General features: G+C 38.6%; 1 protein-coding gene across 1 annotated transcript; it reads right to left on the reverse strand.

Moving 5' to 3' along the window:
- Positions 1-653: 653 nt before the first annotated feature.
- trpc4apa (transient receptor potential cation channel, subfamily C, member 4 associated protein a) lies at positions 654-17,292 on the reverse strand. The gene is made up of 18 exons (XM_038294789.1): positions 17,131-17,292; positions 13,100-13,228; positions 12,525-12,641; positions 12,376-12,433; positions 12,212-12,267; positions 11,945-12,073; positions 11,086-11,287; positions 10,827-11,012; positions 10,609-10,751; positions 10,392-10,523; positions 10,243-10,301; positions 9,973-10,158; positions 9,787-9,877; positions 9,522-9,662; positions 6,272-6,383; positions 6,037-6,149; positions 5,143-5,349; positions 654-1,698 (listed from the first exon to the last, which is right to left on the reverse strand). Exons 1-18 carry the CDS (start codon positions 17,254-17,256, stop codon positions 1,561-1,563), a joined length of 2,325 nt encoding a protein of 774 aa, XP_038150717.1. The 5' UTR covers positions 17,257-17,292; the 3' UTR covers positions 654-1,560.
- Between the last annotated feature and the right edge of the window lie 739 nt (positions 17,293-18,031).

Consider the following 18,031-nt stretch of genomic DNA (forward strand, 5'->3'; position numbering starts at 1 on the left):
CATAACCATCTTTACTCTGATGCTGAGGAAAATTGAGTCAGCTGCAACCAATCGATGTCATTGTTAGCCAGCCGATCTACGAGTAATTTGTTAGCATGAATCCAGCCGTTCTGTGAAGAACTTTGGAGATTAGAAGAAAAAAAAAACATGACAAAAGGATCAAAGCATGCAGGAGAAAATCATGCAGACATTTGAAGTGGGATTATAAAGACATATCCTGACATCTCCTTCAGCCTTGTTCAATCAACCTTTATGACCGATGGGAACAGGAAGCCCACTGCAGTCTTCCTGTTTTACATCATGTAGAGAAAACCTCTACAAGATACTTTGGTCATGGGAGATCAAAAGCATTAGTCCTACGCTAAAGCACAGTGGTGGCAGCATTAGGAGATAGGGAAGCTGTTCTTAAACAGGGACAGAAATGTTGGACACTATAGGATGGATCCTGATGCCTGATTAGAAGTATTGAAGGAATCAGTATTAAGGTTAAGTCAGGCTGGAGTAAATGTGTACACGTCAAACATGGCAGCAGTCAGGAACCCAACATCAAGCTGTGCTTCTGTACTGGAATAAACGGGTAAAGGTTAGAGTTTTTCCTTTGGATGCAGATGAAGGTTTGGGAACAAAGAGTCTTCTTTGATCACTAGCACCTGCATAGTTTATTCTCTTTATTAAGCAGCTCTCACAACATGGAAACAATTTCTTTTAGAGAATGAAAACATTTTTAATCAACAAATGAGTTTATATTTTTATATATATTTAACGATAAAAAGAATGAACCTGTGCAACGTTTAATTTCTACAGTTTAACCAGAGCTAAAAGCCATTGATCTGAGAAAATGAATAAAAAAATAACCTGGAAAAACAAATATAAGTTTCCTAATGCAAGAGGAATCCTTTAAGATATAAGAGCAGGAACCAAAAAGCACCAACCAACAAGAGCCAGGTGGTAAAACAGAACAGGTGAAAGTTCTCCAACATTACCATCGGTTTCCCCTTAGGTGAGGCAGTGGTGTCAAAGAAATCAACAGTAGTGATAAAGTAGTGCGAGAGTGAGGCTGGCAGCCTGTGACACGGCACCATCCTGCACATGTGTGCCAATCTGTGCCAACCGAAAATCAGGTCCAAGTGAAAAGAAACTGTTTCTTCTTTGTGTTATAATTTGTTCTGATACTTTTCCATAGATTTCTGTATAGGCTATATAAAAGGCTCTATCTGAATTTCACATAAAGCAAACCACCAATGCAGGAGTCTTTTTTTTTTTCAATGTCTCATCGTCTGTTAGACCATCTGGACGGGGTCTACAAGTTTTAGTTCTCATTTCAAAGAAAAAAAAAAGAGAAAAACCAAATAAAAAGCATTTAAACTTTGTGAGAAGATGTCAGTGAGCCAGACTCCATATCTGCTCACAAGTGTGATGAAAGCCTCCATGCGAAGGTACAGACAGCTAGTTTTTAAATCCTGAACGTAGCCACAGAAACACCCAGAAGGATCAGCCCAGAGTTTTCTTCGGCTTCAGACGCCCATGCTTCCTTCCTCCTCCAAGAGTTCAGGCTGCCGGTCAATCTTCCAGCAAGTCCCTGTCCAGATCCATGTAGGGCTCATCAATGTAACTCACTATGGAACAGGGAGAAGTTCTGTCTGAGCCCAGAAGCACCGACACCGTCTCCTTCCAGTAGCTGAATGGGATACAGGAACTCTGAGGGGAGAAAGCACAAATTATTTCTCTTATGCCCTTACTTAGGGAGGAGAAACAGGTTTGCAACACATATTTTTAGGACGAACAATGTTGCTCTCAAACAGCCACTGCTAATTTTCTGCCACTAGGGGGCAGCAATAACATTCAAAGGTCCACAGGTCAAACATCTAAAAAGAATAAAATACCTTCTCAAACTGTGGCATCAGGACAAGAGGTGTAAATATTATGCAAGGCGGTCAGTTATTTTTCTAATAGTGGTTAAAATTGCCTCTAAGCTCTGAAATCACCGTCAACTCAAGCTCAACTTTGGTGTTTAATTTCTGCACAGCAGAGTTAAATGGGAAAAACTAAAAAACATCTATTCGTAAAATCTTTCTAAATATGTCTTTTTTTTCCTTAATCATTCTTATTGCTGATCTACAGGTGCTGGTCATAAAATTAGAATATCATGAAAAAGTAGATTGATTTCAGTAATTCCATTTAAAAAGTGAAACTTGTATATTATATTCATACATTACATACAAACTCATATATTTCAGATATTTATTTTGTTTAATTTTGATGATTACAAATGACAACAAATGAAAATCTCAAATTCATCATATCAGAAAATTAGAATATTACTGAAGACCAATAAAAACAAAGGATTTATAGAAATGTTGGCCAACTGAAAAGTATGAACATGAAAAGTATGAGCATGTACAGCACTCAGTATTTAGTTGGGCCTCCTTTGGCCTGTATTACTGCAGCAATGCGGCGTGGCATGGAGTCGATCAGTCTGTGGCACTGCTCAGGTGTTATGATAGCCCAGGTTGCTCTAATAGTGGCTTTTAGCTCTTCTGAATTGTTGGGTCTGGTGTATTGCATCTTCTTCTTCACAATACCCCATAGATTTTCTATGGGGTTAAGGTCAGGAGAGTTTGCTGGCCAATTAAGAACAGGGATACCATGGTCCTTCAACCAGGTACTGGTAGCTTTGGCACTGTGTGCAGGTGCCAAGTCCTGTTGGAAAATGAAATCTGCATCTCCAAAAAGTTGGTCAGCTGCAGGAAGCATGAAGTGCTCTAAAACTTCCTGGTATGTGGCTGCGTTGACCCTGGACCTCAGAAAACACAATGGACCAACACCAGCAGATGACATGGCACCCCAAACCATCACTGACTGTGGAAACTTTACACTGGACTTCAAGCAACGTGGATGAAGTGCCTCTCTTCTTTTCCTCCAGACTCTGGGACCTTGATTTCCAAAGGAAATGCAAAATTTACTTTCATCAGAGAACATGACTTTGGACCACTCACCAGCAGTCCAGTCCTGTTTCTCTTTAGCCCAGGCAAGACGCTTCTGACGCTGTCTGTGGTTCAAGAGTGGCTTGACACAAGGAATGCGACAGCAGAAACCCATGTCTTTCATACGTCTGTGTGTGGTGGTTCTTGAAGCACTCACTCCAGCTGCAGTCCACTCTTTGTGAATCTCCCCCACATTTTTGAATGGGTTTTGTTTCACAATCCTCTCCAGGGTGCGGTTATCTCTCTTGCTTGTACACTTTTTTCGACCACATCTTTTCCTTCCCTTCGCCTCTCTATTAATGTGCTTGGACACTGAGCTCTGTGAACAGCCAGCCTCTTTAGCGATGACCTTTTGTGTCTTGCCCTCCTTGTGCAAGGTGTCGATGGTCGTCTTTTGGACAACTGTCAAGTCAGCAGTCTTCCCCATGATTGTGTAGCCTATAGAACTAGACTGAAAGACCATTTAAAGGCTTTTGCAGGTGGTTTGAGTTAATTAGCTGATTAGAGTGTGGCACCAGGGGCCATCAATTTTGAACCTTTTCACAATATTCTAATTTTCTGATATGATGAATTTGAGATTTTCATTTGTTGTCATTTGTAATCATCAAAATTAAACAAAATAAACATCTGAAATATATGAGTTTGTATGTAATGTATGAATATAATATACAAGTTTCACTTTTTAAATGGAATTACTGAAATCAATCTACTTTTTCATGATATTCTAATTTTATGACCAGCACCTGTACAATCTGTAGCAGCTACATGAACATTTAAAAATCCTGCAATTTGGGAGGTTGATTTAAGAAATATAATTTTTTTCTAATTGAAAATGTAACCATTGTAAAAGGACTTCAGCGAGACATCCGTTGGTTAGACTGAAGCTCAATATGTCGGTGCAGATCTTTAGAGATAAGATGTTCTGTACAAACTACTGATGGAAAATATCTGCAACCAAGAACAAAGGATACCGTAGAGTCCAGGACGTCAGTGGGGGGAGAGTTAAATAAGACATGAACGCGATACTAATGTAGATCATGTGCTTAGGCATTTTAATGCACCTTAAAGAAACAGAGTTTTCGACTGAATGAAATTAGCTTTTGATTCAGTTCAGGAATGGCAATTAGTGTCAACAAGGTCTGTTTGTAAATTACCGTGATCTTTGCATTTAGGAGAAAATCCTGTTTTCCCTCCAGATTTTTAGAACATTAAGTAAAACATGAGAGGCCACCAGAAACAATGCCCCAAAAAGAAAAGCTGACATTAAGAAAAGAATGTTCTCTCTCAGGCTCAATAATAAAGCAACTCATTTAGCCACATGCAAAGTTGAAGAACCGCAAGCCGAGCACAGCGTTGGTTAAAAAGAGACAAACTTCCATGCTTTAAACTGAACTGGGTTGTAATTTATGGCAAGCTTTGAGGATCGATTCTGGGGATTAAAATAAAAGAATCGCCCAGATATCAGCGGCATCACTGAGCAAATTCTCATGATTAGCCGTTTTAAAACTGATTTTATACATATATATTTTGAATGACATGAAAAAGTCTAAAACAAAATTTGAAAATAACATTTGTTAAAAGCAGCTCTACGACCGACAGTAAATTTATAAATGAACATAACAGAAAAGTTCTAGAAAACACTGTCGATCTTAGAACAATAGTTCTGATCTTTTCTGTCCCATCGCTCCCTAATGATGCTTTTCTGAAGGAAGCTGCTGGAAATTTTGATTCCTTCCTAAACTTCATTTTGGGTTCTTTTAATTTTCTTTCCCATGTTAATCTAAGGTTGTTGGGGGAACATTCGAGATGTAAAGGCTAGAAAGTTAAACCTACTTTTCAGACTGGTTATTGCACAAGCAGTGAGGAGTTTGACAAACAGCTGAAAACCACATGAACACTTAATGACTAAAGAGTATCACATTAATCTGTTTAAAATGGAAAGATTTCAACAGAGTTTCCACTGCAAACCGAGGAAGGTTTTTTTTTTTTTGTGCAGCTTAAACATCAAAGCATTTTTTTTTTTATAGTGGGGGTATGGCTGTGTCACATCTCACTCAGTAATGAATTTCAGGGTTTTAACCAACCAGGCTGGACTGAGTTTTTTCCCTGGAATCATTTATCTATCTGTGCAGAGGGAATGTGAGCGCCGGCGCCTTACGTTCTCCAGACATGTGCTGTCTTTGTCCTTATTGAGGTAGTGCAGTTGCCAGAAGCGCAGCAGGTTGTGAAAGTTGTTCAGCAGGCAGCCGGGGTATTTCTCATTGTACTCCTTCTCCCGCAGGGCGTTGAGATAGAAGGGCAGTTTAGCCTTTCTTCTGGCCAGCAACAGGATCACCAAACTGGTATTTAAACAGCTCACATTCTCCTGCAGAACAAAACGGGAGGAAAATAATTCCAATAACGTTACTCAGTGGGAAGTAGGTCAACAAAACTGTGTCTCTTAATTCCAAAGACTGGATTAAAATATGCCTCACTTTGAGGATTTACATTAAAGATAATTTTTATTCATTCTATACCAAATTTTTTTCAAATATAGATAATGGGATATAGAAACAGATAAGAGACCAATATTCTTCCAAGCAATCCAGTCTCTTGTTCTGAGGCAGAAATCTATGCTGCCTCAGACTGACACCTTAAAGGAGGCATTGTGAAGTTATCTGCCTGTTTGATCACGAGCAAATCAAGACTTCACACATCAATCATCCGCCCTGATGGTGGTTTGATGCTCCTTTATGAGCCTGAATAATAAGCCTCATTCGATGACAGCATTTCTGAAGAAAGACGCTTGCTGAAGCTAAATGTTTGAAGACTGAGATGAACGAAAGAAACTGATCTACAAAGAAAATCCCACCCCTTAGGCTTTTTACTGGTATGAAAACAAATCAAAAATTTTCAAAGACTATTTTGCTGGACAGCGCATTGATGATGAGACCTGACCGAGTTTCTGGAATTTAGCAGCTGTGACAGTTGCAGCAATTTGCAAGGAGGATGTAAGATAAAACAACAAACATTTATACATCAGTGCACATATGATGTGAAAGTAAAACCCCACCTGTGTCAGTGTTTGTACGTTGATGATACTGATAAGTCGGAAGAGGAAGGACAGCCTGTTTTCAACTCTGGCCACGTAGGACAACAGGCAGCATTCAGACAGTACCTCCATTACTGAAGGGGAAACAGAGAGGACAAACATCATCGTAAAACTATTACTGCATTCTGATCATTAAAAAAGATCTTAACCAGGGTCTAAAGATAAAATCTGGTCCAATAAAGGTATGCAGTGTTACCTTTGATATCCTCAGTCTGGCTCTCAAAGCGGTCCAGCGACAGGACGATGCAGCGCACCAGCATGTTAGAGTCCACTAGGGAGCTGTTGATCTGAGTCAGGAAGGCCTGAAACTGAACCGTGTCACTTTAATTAGCCAAGTAAACAGAACAGCAATGATGAAATGTATGGAGAAAAAAACAAAAACAAATCAAGGTTCTGCATTTTTAAAAGAGCTTAATTTTGTCCTACTAAAGGAAAATAAATCAACAGTTTACAAGTTAGATAAAACCGTTTTTTTTTTTTTTTTACACAAAGGTTTTACAGTATATTTCACCTCGATCTGGACATATGATAACATATGAACATAATTAAAAAAAAAAAAAAACAGTTTTGCTTCAAATCAATTTCTCATGTCTTTGTCAGCCTGCTACATCTATTCTAATTTAAAAATTCTACAAAAACCCCAAAGGTTCATTCTGTTTCTCTCCCTCTCAGTCATTCACCAACCTTCCCAGTGATTGGTAGGAGGCGGAGAGAGTGGAGCGACTTTGTTAGGAAACTACAGCTTTAAGAGAAATGAATGTCAGTAAAAGACGTTAAGTTAGAGCGCATTTAAATCTAGCTTTACAGGCCAAGTTGCAAAGGTTTCTTTCTGATTAGGTTAATAATGACATTTCTATTTATCCACTCATCTCACCGTCTCCTCTTTCTCCAGCCAATTCTTGGTGCCTTTTCCATCAAAGTCTGAGACATAATTTAGACCACCAGCTGGTGTAGGAGGGGGGGCAGCATGGGATAGATCAGACAGAAGTTGATTTTTTTTCCCCCCTAGCAAATATTTTAGTTTTATTTGCTCATGTTTAAAAAATTCTTCAACGTTATTTTAATTATCAACGTTATTTTAATTGTCGTTTATCATGTAAAAAAAAACGGCTGCAGCACTCTGGGTCTCATTGGGGGACAATGGGGAGTTTTTGAGAAGTGCAGCAAACATGGAGCATCAACATATATAAAAAATCATTTTGATATCTTGAATTAAGCAAATCAAAACTTCAAAAGAGCTGCTTTCAATATTTGGGTCATAAGAGAAGCACAATGCAAACTTTAATGAGAAACTACAACATTCCAACCACTGCTTCCAACTGAAATATGTAGCTTAGCTATGTTTTTATTAATGCAATAATCTTGTTTGATTTATATCAATCAGACAGGCAGGGCTGTGGAGGAAGCAGCTTTCTTTTGAATTAACCACTATGCAGAGCATTTGGGTGTCCCATATGATCAAATATGTGTTAATTTGTGATACGTTCCAGCTTTCCGCTGCAGAGAAACTTTTATCAGAGTTTAATTTAAACCCACATCTTTTTGATTGGCTGTTAAACCTTCCATCGAATGTCGAATATGCTTGATATATCTCTAGTTTCCCCACACACAATAATTAAAATGACTATCACAACCATTGAGTACAAATATGCATGATGACATTAATCCATCTGCATCTATTTCACTAAGTTTCATTTTTCTCAAACAATCTGAATGCATCATAAACCCCTCCTCCAGATAGGATAATTTTCTGCACAGTACGCACACTACAGCAACTAGCAAAAGAAATATGGCGACAGCCTGTATTTCAGCTGAGCAATATACGACAGCGGTTTAGATTTCATGCCGAGGACGTCAAACAAAAGGCAGTAATTTGTAAGGCAAAAGGTAGCAGTACCACTAATTTATTCCACCACCTAAAAGCTCATCTGCTGCAAAATGAAGAATGCTGTAAACCCTGCATGTCATCGTCGCCTCGCACACCAATTAAAACATTAAATAAAATCGGCTGTGAAGCTGATGACGTTGACCTAGTACTTTAAAAAAAGGGTTCCCATATGAGAGTAAAACGAAGAAATGGCGGGAAATCGCAGACGCTATATATTACATGATTTAAATGTTTTTTTAGATACTATAATACCTGTGATGTGTTCAGAGGTTTTGCAGGGGTTTTTTAAACGTTCTTAATTTTCACATAAAGATCAATGCAAATAGTTTTAATATCCTCTAACTTTTGGACAGCATTTCAACTTTTGTTTTTGTAACATGAGGTCAATTTCTTTTTTCATTCTGCATTTTTTTTTTTTTTATGATGCACAAAAGAGCCCTTGTTTATTTTTTCCATAGTATTTCGTATTGTGTATTTTTGCTTTGTTTCCTGTTTGGTTGCTGGGATTTTGTTAAAGGTCTAATACCGACACGGAAAGACATAATTTGGCAGCATTATTTGAGAAAAGCTTTGAGCTGGTTAAAATAAAATATTACAAAAATTTGAAACCAAAAGTTTGAATGAGTGTATCGATGCAATTTTATACACAAGGTAATTTGAAAATACCGTAATCTATATCATGTATCGCGATTATAACCCAAATATATTGTGATATTAGATTTTCTTCATATCACCCAGCCCTACTTGAGAGGGTCATTAATGTGGCAGAAAATGAGATTGAAATGCAGCAAACCCAGCTACAAAATATTGAATATAAGCAGGTAGGAACTAAGGCTAAATCCATCTTCTCCTGTTCACCTTGTAGTGAGGCTGGCATCCTTTCATTTAGGAATAGCAGGATTCCCCTCATTCCTGTTGCCATTGCTGAGTTTAATCTCATTGGACTGATTCACCATCCAGATTAGACCACCTCCACCTCATGGGTTTCCTGACTGCACCTTGATGTTTTTGTTCGTCTTAAAACATTACACACCTCAGTGCACTATGTGCAAATTTTTCAGTTTCCATGTGCTTAGATGCATTAACAACATGTGATGGTAATAAATTGTCTCACCTGATACTTGACATTGTACGAAGTCAGGGACTGTTTGTTTTGCATGATTGTAACCTTTTTGTATGCATTTGCCGTCTGTTTTAATATGGCTTGTTGATAATTTAGCACCAGTTCCTGTCTTATGGACAAACTGCTCAGATTTTAGTATTATCGAAAGCTACATCTGTGTGCAAGGGTTTCTCCCAAGGACTTTGTAGTGAGCCAAGCTTTAAATCGGAGAAAGACGAGCTACAGCATCCAATACATTCTCTCTTTCACTGTGCTGATCTGCATAATGACTGAGTGATGTTTAAATACCAAGTATGAGGCTATTTTAAGCAATATTCTAAGGCTAAATTCCCTTTGAAAAGTTGTCAACAGATGTCATAGCTGGTGTCAGTCTTTCTGCTCATTAAGATTGACAGAATATAGTATTTTTATACCCTAACAGGAGTCCTCTCATACCTTCTCTGGTGTGTTGACATATTTGTTGAACCTTTTAAAGGCATCGATGTTGAACTTCATAAGCTCTCCCAGCAGATCAAAGTAGCTCTGAAGGACATCTCGAGATGCACAACCACTGTCTATGATGCAGAAGAGGATATGCTGGCCAAGGATGAAAATGAGCAGAGATCAGTTAAAATCCTCAAAATGAAAACAAACACTTTTTTGGTTCTTAAGAGAATTCAGAAGTCTTCATTAAAGACAGATGGGAAGACAAACTGCCTACCTCCAATAGGCCCCTCTTTAGGAGGAACATTTGGTCTGCATAAGAAGTTGCTCCTCTGAGAAAACTTTCCACTGCCCTAGCCTGCCAGAACCTAAAATAAGTCACCAAAAAAGGACAAGACAGACCCTCTCTTAAAAACTGCAGATATGAATATGATTTAGTGAATTATAGTTATAATATATGAACCTAAATGATGAGTCAGGAGGTTCTCTCTTCATGACAGTGAGCAGACGTGTGAGGAGACCCTTCTTTCCATCGCAAACTAAGCTTCTGTCTGTGTTTACTAGAGCCCCAACCTCTGGGATGTTGGCCTTCATGGATATGGCACTAAGTTCATTCAGCTCCTGGTTGTTGAGGAGGAGGTACTTGTTCCTAAAACGCAGAAGCAGTATTACAAAATCGGAAACCTTAAAGTCAAAAATCAGCATAAAACTGGCTGACATTTCGAGCACTTACTCGTGGTGATCACTGAAACCCTGAAGCAGCCGCAGGAACTGTATTTTAAAGGATATTTCCTGTGACAAAAGCAACAGGGCTCAATTTAAAATGTGACAATTTACTGATTTCTTATAAAAATGAAAAGCAGAAGGTGAAGAGGATCATACTGGACTGCAGTCGCAGTTCTCATTCTGGCCGTGCACTACGTGGTTTGAAGCTGTGTATTTTCTCCAGATGAGCTTGTCAAATAGGTTATTGAGCCCTGGGATGAGACGGAACTCAGCCAGCATTTTATGAACCTACAAAGCAGAATAGAAGGAATAAAGCCAGGTTCAGCTTTGCTAAAAAATACAACACACTAGACCCTAAGCACAGCAGCAGTACCTGGTTCCTCTGTCGGCCCATCAGAAGGACACAGAGCACATACACCACTTCTACCTTGTACATGATCTCATGGACAGTCTTCATGGACTGCGGCAGCCTGTGCCTCAGAGGGCTGGTGGCCAGAGAACTCTCATCTGACGACTCTGAAAAGAGAAAAGCCGAATTGCTGAGGATCCAAGCATTTAGGGGAAGAGGTTATGAGATGTAAGGCGTCTCACCTGTGCTACTTTGCTCAGCCTCCTCAGTAGCCATTTGCATGAGCGCATCAAGCACCAGCGCATTGTCCAGCCATGTGTACCAGTCCTCCAGCTCCTGCAGGAAGTTTGCTCCTGTGGCTTCAGACACCTTTCTAGTGGCCAACTTACACAACCGCTCAATGAAGCCAGGGATGTTTAGAAGAGTAACTGTAGAAGGAGCACGGATCAATAGGCTGTTTTCTCTGTCCTGTCATATTTCTGTTTACAATAGTAAACATACCCTGGTTGAGCTCGGCTCGCGATGGGCCCGCATTGCGCTTCTGTTGGGCATCTTTGGCCAGTAAAGTGTGCTTGTCATCATTTCCTACATCAGGCTCTGAGATGGTGACAGACAGGATGCGGCAGAAGTTGGCCAGCTGCTGCTGGTCAAAGCTTTGGACCAGACCTGAGAGGTTGGGGATTGCTTCCAACTGGATAATCTCCTGAAACAAGTGAACACACACATTACCTCCAAGCAGCCCATTAACCACCAGGTTGCAGTCGATAACATCTCGACTGACAGATCAGACTTTAGGTCAATGATCAGCTGAACCAGGTGGTTTTTAGTTGAGGTACTAATAGAGGTCATTCTTAATCACATCAGAGCACTTTTAATTTAAGATACACAAAGCAAATATATTACTACAATAAAAACTGATATTCCATTAACTTAACTATGTCTGGTAAATGAACTGATGCTTGATCATGAGAAATATTTTGTTGTTTTTTGGTTAGTATAACACCCCCATTAAATTCCTTTTAAGTGTAAATGCTGGGACTTAAGAGTTTTTAATTTACAACAAAAATCAGGTTAGTAATTACATTCTGACTATACGATGTATGTCCTTTAAATTGGTTCATATTACGAAACAGTCTTTAATCGGACTATAATTGGCTCTGCTGTTACCAAAATGATCAGATCTTGGAGAGAGAGGATAAGAAAGAAAATGAACAAATATATATTTTTGACATAATCTAAGCTATTACAAGGACATCACACCAATGATCTACAAGAAGTTACTCATATTATTGAAAAATAATTAAAATCAGAATATTTTGCCCCAAAAAAACTTCACTGGTCCCATCATAGAACTACTCACCTTTTTTACTCCAAGAATATCTTCAATGAGCGTCGCTGTCTGCAGGAAGGTCTTCTTGTTCGTCATGAGAGTGAAGAGAAACAAAACAAAATCGTCCCTTGCTGCCAGGGTCTTTGTCACCCCCTCTGTCTATAATGAGAGAAAAAAAAAATAAAAAAAAATCAAGATTTTAACTTATATAAACAGACCGAATAAACAATCCAAAAGAGAAACAAAAAACTATGATGGCTTAAAGCATCTGTGGTTTTATCCTGAATAAATACTCACACAAATACAACAGTTGTACAGAATACTAAGGCAGTCTTTGACCAACTCATCATTCACTGTTGGAATAAGAAAATAAATGTTAGCTGGAAATTTACAGCTAACAAAAAAAGCCGTAGCTATGAGATAACAGACAAAGATAACTTTTTGAAGTTGTTTTTACTCACTTTTAGGTTTCTTCTTCTGCATAGTCAGCGTGGGTCTCATTAAGATTTCCACCAGCAGCTTTGAAAGTAAGTAAAAAGTAGAGTTTTTACTTTAAACCCAAGCAGAGATTTAAGCTTTACAAGACAATTGGTGACATTCTCTGACTTACATCGACGCCACCAAACAGGTCAAAGGTGTATGTGTTGGGAAAGGTGGATTCCTGAGCAGTCTTTCTGTCTTCTGTGACAAAGGACATGGCCTCCATTGAGAGTTGTGATGATAAGCTCTAGAGAAAAATAAAGAAAAAGACAAAACAGCATGAATTTCTCATTTTGCGGTTTTAAAAACCAGGAATAAAGCATTTAAATGTATAAGGGACGATATTTTTGTTCCGGGTGGATCATCAAAATAAGTGGTCCTTCTAATTGTCAATCATTCTGGTGATATGTTTACGTCAGGCCGTCCTATGTGCTCGTCCCGTTAGCTATCTTTTTCCAGGCATGCACACTTTCAGTGGGCTACGGTTTCAGACAATCATTAAAGCTCACCATTCTCACCACGGTTCTTTGAAAATGGGAGAGAATTGTAAAGGCAAAAGTGTCTATAAGGTGTATGAGAAGAAAAGAAAGGCCTCAGAAAAGGTAGATATATCCCTGAATGCTTTTGAGCGGAAAACCTTGCACAGCATTATGGGATTTGCTGTCACAAATCCTCCACTATACCTTTAAAAGCACTACTCCTCACCTTGAGATAGGCGTGAGCATAGGAGAGGTCACTGTTGGGGTGGCTGCTCTCATAGAGCTTCTGCAGCAAGTCAGGGATGCCATGCCACTTGGCGGGTTTATCTCTCTTCTGAAGCAAGCCTCCTGGGAGCTACAATACACAAAACAGACAACTGTAGGAGTGATACTCGAAGGAGCAATGTTTTCTAATGTAGAACAAAACCTTAGCATACAACCGACTGTAAACAAACAATATTCATTAATGCAAGTCTAAAACTGTGTACAAGCAACGTAAAAAAAAGAGAGAGAGAGAAAAGCTTAATTAGGTGGTTCATGAGGTCATCTATAGAACTAAAATAGTAAGAAAATAGGGAAACATGAAAGCTAAATGTATCTTTCATGCTGTGTCTGCACATTTATATTTGTGTGGATTGAGAAGTGCAGCAGAGAAAAATAAGGCTGTGTCAAAGAAATGCTTGTTTCTTTTCGAAGTAGTGTGCAATCATGTTAAACAGTGTGAGCTTTTAGGTGATTGTTTATGCTAGGCTTTATCTGATCCATGGTTTCCTTTGAAGTCTGTGATATGGTTTCTCTTTGGTAGAATAACATTTTGGAGAGCTATGCTGGAAATAAACTCATTTATCTCAGGGGTAGAACACTTAAAAAAAAACTACTTTCTAGAATCTAGAACAGAAAATCTCTGTAATCAACAATAAATGGGCTCGGGAATTTAAAAAGGATTGCTGAGGTACTCAGTGTTGATCTACGAGTCTGGACTCTGTGTGATTAGATGCGGAATGTTTACGAAATATAAATACAGCCAAATCACAAAAAAATATTTTCAGTCTGAAGCAGTGGTGTTAGCAATTGCACGAAGCAGGGGAGGATTTTCTCAATTTATTTGATGTCATCCACAGGTCGTGATGGAGATATGCATAAATGAAAATTTAAAGAGGGTTAGACCTGGTGCTTGACACACTGATGGCGTTTTCAATGGGGATCTTTTCTGCAGGCAAAAGTTCCAAATTTCAGTCTAAATGTGGGGATATGTGTTGGAAAATGTCTTTAATCTTGGATGGATAATGACAAAGAGAAAATAAAAAAGAAGCAAATCCTACTGTCACCATGTGTTTACCAAACAAACACTAACTCCTTGCCCTGCAATCAAACATCATCTTTTAGCAGCAACTTTACCTTCTCCTGTTCACCTAAAAGTAAAAAGGCTAAACAATCTTCTAAAAGCTCTTCTGTGTACATTGAAAAAATAAACTGATATATAAAGTCTGCTGTAGATATTACAAATTTTAAACCATTAATTTTATCCTTAGCATATTTTTATGAATGATTCCATACAATATGGCAGCGTAAGACAAACACTTTTGGTATTCTACACCAAGAAACAATACGTTTTTCGATGCGCTTTGTAAAAATCTAATGAATTATTTTTTTCATTACTGCTGATAATTAATTTTACATATTCATATTGGCATTAAAATTATGATAAATCTATATCGGGGAAACACTTCTTGTCTTGCAAAAGGACAACTAAAGCACCACTGAACAATAATATGGAAGAAAATCATGCCAATTGTCAGAGGCGGAAATATTAAGTAGACAGAAAGGTCAATAGAGCTCTGAAGTTCAGAACATACTAGGGGTGTAAATCACATCCATCATGGCGATTCAATTCAGTATCGATTTCCTGACCCAACGATTCGATTATTTTCGATTCTCAAGAATACACCACGATTCGATTAATCGATTAATCGGTTACATTTTTCCTTTATTATTTTTTTTTTTTTTACACCTTACAGGCTAAACAAAGTTTCAAGTTTGAAATAAATCAATGAAAGCTGTAATATCATTATGCATTTTCTTTAGAAACAACAGCAAATAACAGAAGTAGAAAAGTTGCATCAAAAAATACTGCACAATATCAGTGTAATGAATTCAATGCAATACCTCGGCTCCAAAGAAACTGTCCAACATATATTTTTAGAATGTAATAAATATACTCAGGAAAGAGAGATGTTGCGTAGAGAGTTAGACAGGAATAAAAATAAACTAGATATAAGGGAATTGTTTCAAAGGTAATCTGGGGATGTAGTTTTTGGGAGTATTTTTAATTTTCTAAGAAGAACGGGTATTTTAGGGAGAATATAATAGTTTGTCTGGTCCATACTCCATTCTGGAAGGTGGCGGTAATTCACCTATAAGTTGTTTGCCAACCGCCATTAAAAAAAAGAAGAAGAAGAAGGCTCCAGTGTGTCGACGTCACCACTCCCTTGAGAGACGCTCCGCTGCACCTCTCCCAGATTGTAGCTGACCGCAAACAGTGCAGCAGACAGGAGGCCGGCTTGTTTTGTTTTTATGACCGAAATTGCGGAAAACAACTCGTGAAGTTGGACCCGCTAGAAGAGCGAGGTGCGCGAGAACGCTGGGACCCTTTTTCCAGCTGGATCTCCGCTCTTTTTGGCTCTCATGTCCCTCCGTCGTCGGACTAAACTCGCCCCCACTTCCTCACCGCCTCGGTATCTAGACCAACAGCGTGTAGCCCAGACCAGGCTTCAATATGGAGCATAATTTAAAAATGTCTGTGTCAAGCTTACTGCAATACACTGCTGTAAGAGTATAACCAGGAAGCGCGGTAGGAGGGCAAAATAGGTTTAGCGGCACCGCAGCACGGGAGGGAGAATTACGCCCAGGAGCAACTGGATAAAAATAGACCGGAGGAAAAAAAAAAAACATGAATCGATTATCTCGCGGCCGTGACGATGCATCGGATCGTCGGCTTTTGGATCGATGCATCGATACAAAACGATTATTATTTACACCCCTAGAACATACACATCTATTCCTCCCCAATTTTGTTGGTAATGGTGGAAGCAAGGACTGTGAGTTTCAAATTTGTGTCTGTATCCAATACCAGTGACGTTGAAATAAAATATGTAGATTCGAACTTAAATTTAGACACAGTTGGGTAGTTTAACCCCATCATCAACCCAACAGCAAATGCTTGTTACCAACGGTCAATGAAAAATGGAGACTAGGGAGCATTAACTGAGAAAATATAAACATAAATGGCTTCCTTCACTCCCCAGATGTGTGAAGGAAGCATTTGTGTTTTTAATAACTGAACTTTATTGATCTCAAATTGAAGAAGTTTATTCCTGCATTTAACCCATCCTCTTGGGGCTGCCATAGTGGGGTATAGGGTCTTGCAGTCTGTGGGAGTGGGACACGAACTCAGAACCTCAGGATTCCAAGCTCGTTGCTCTTACTAATAGGTCACCACTGCACCTTTCTTCACACCCCTGGTGTTTTTTGTTGTTGTTTTTTTTTACTTTTTTGGAATAACTATGACCTGGATGACTGAGAATCTTCACCAGCATGCTAGCCAGCTGAAAACATGAACCCTAGATTATACATTTTTTGTTTTTTTCTGCGAGTGGAAACCAAATTTAACGTACAGTCATGCACAGGTAGCTCTTTAGCGCTCAAAAATTATGTAAACGGGATTTGTTGTAGTCGGTGCGTCGTTACGTAACAGCCTAAGCGGCTGGAACTACCCTGGCTAACTAGCTTCAGTTAGCCTGTTCGCTAACAATACCAAAACCACCTGCCCTTTGTTAAAAGTTAGAAACATCTTAACAACGAATCGTTAAGATTCTCAGTATAATTAACGTCCTAGAGGTTGATAAAGATAATATTATTATTAGCATAACTTATCAGATCACATAGCTTTAACTTCGCCGTAAATGCTAAGCTAATGTGGTGCTAACAACAAAAGATGCACTTTATGTGGAGGTTTTAACATCAACGTTATCCACTCGGCAATATAAACGCATGTTCACATATTGAAATATATCATTTTTGGGTTCAAACACGATGTAATGCATTGTCTAACTGATAAAGATGGAGATAAAAGCTCCTTAGCTAGCTCTCCGGGATAACGTCTTCATTTTCGAGGTTTGGATCCATGCGCAAGTCCCCGGACTCACTGGTTTACATTTCGGATGCATCCGCTGTCAATACAGGGCACATTTCTCTTACCTGTGTTCCTCGGCTAAAACCTTTGCCAGTTATTTTACTGGACGTTAACTTTGTGACTATGTTGCTATTACAATTTCTTCTTTTTCTTCCACTACTAGAGAACTCAGACCCTAGAAGCGTCGCCATTATTTCTTCTTCCTGAACCGGACTGTTTGGGCAGGAAGTGGAAGGCTTTAATAAAAAGAAGAAAAAAAAAAAAAAAGGGAAACGACGCGCCATCTGATGGTAGATCATGGGCAGTGCAGGTTTTTAATCAGTTATTTCGTTAAATCAGTCATGTTAACTTAGTAAACAGTACAACTTTTTCAAGTCTTGAAACATAAAATAAGACAAGGTGGTTTATTCGTATAACACAATTCGTACAAGATAACCACTTGCTTTTTAAAAGAAGAGAAATGAGTATCAACAATTTAAAAAGTAATCTTAGAGTCCCCACTTAAAGATTTACACATTTAGGGTGAGTAAATAGCTGATACAATAGTACAGACTTAATGTAGATAAGGGTAGGAAGATTCTTTTAATCTATTTTCTTCCAATATAGAAGGTCATATACAATAAGAACACTATTTTATCAAATAAATTGAAAAACACAAATGTTAATGTCATAGTTTAATAAGCTCTTCATAAGTTAATTAACTAATTCTATAACAATCTTGAACACACCTGTGGATGTTTTTTTGGATCTTAAATATAATTGGGTCAGGAGGCCCTTACCACTAAAGAATCAAAGGAAAAAAAGACAACAAAGAACAGATTCCAGACCTGGCAGAAAACAGTCAAGCCTGAGAGCATCAGTTCAGCTGTGAAGTACGGGGGTTGCAGCATGGTGTGTAGGTGTTTCCCTGCAGAAGGAACTGGTGCACTTCACAAAATAGATTATATCATGAGAGGAAATATATTA

This window comes from Cyprinodon tularosa, unplaced genomic scaffold (genome assembly GCF_016077235.1).
Source record: "Cyprinodon tularosa strain WSP-4 unplaced genomic scaffold, ASM1607723v1 ctg11, whole genome shotgun sequence".
Lineage (NCBI taxonomy): Eukaryota > Metazoa > Chordata > Actinopteri > Cyprinodontiformes > Cyprinodontidae > Cyprinodon > Cyprinodon tularosa.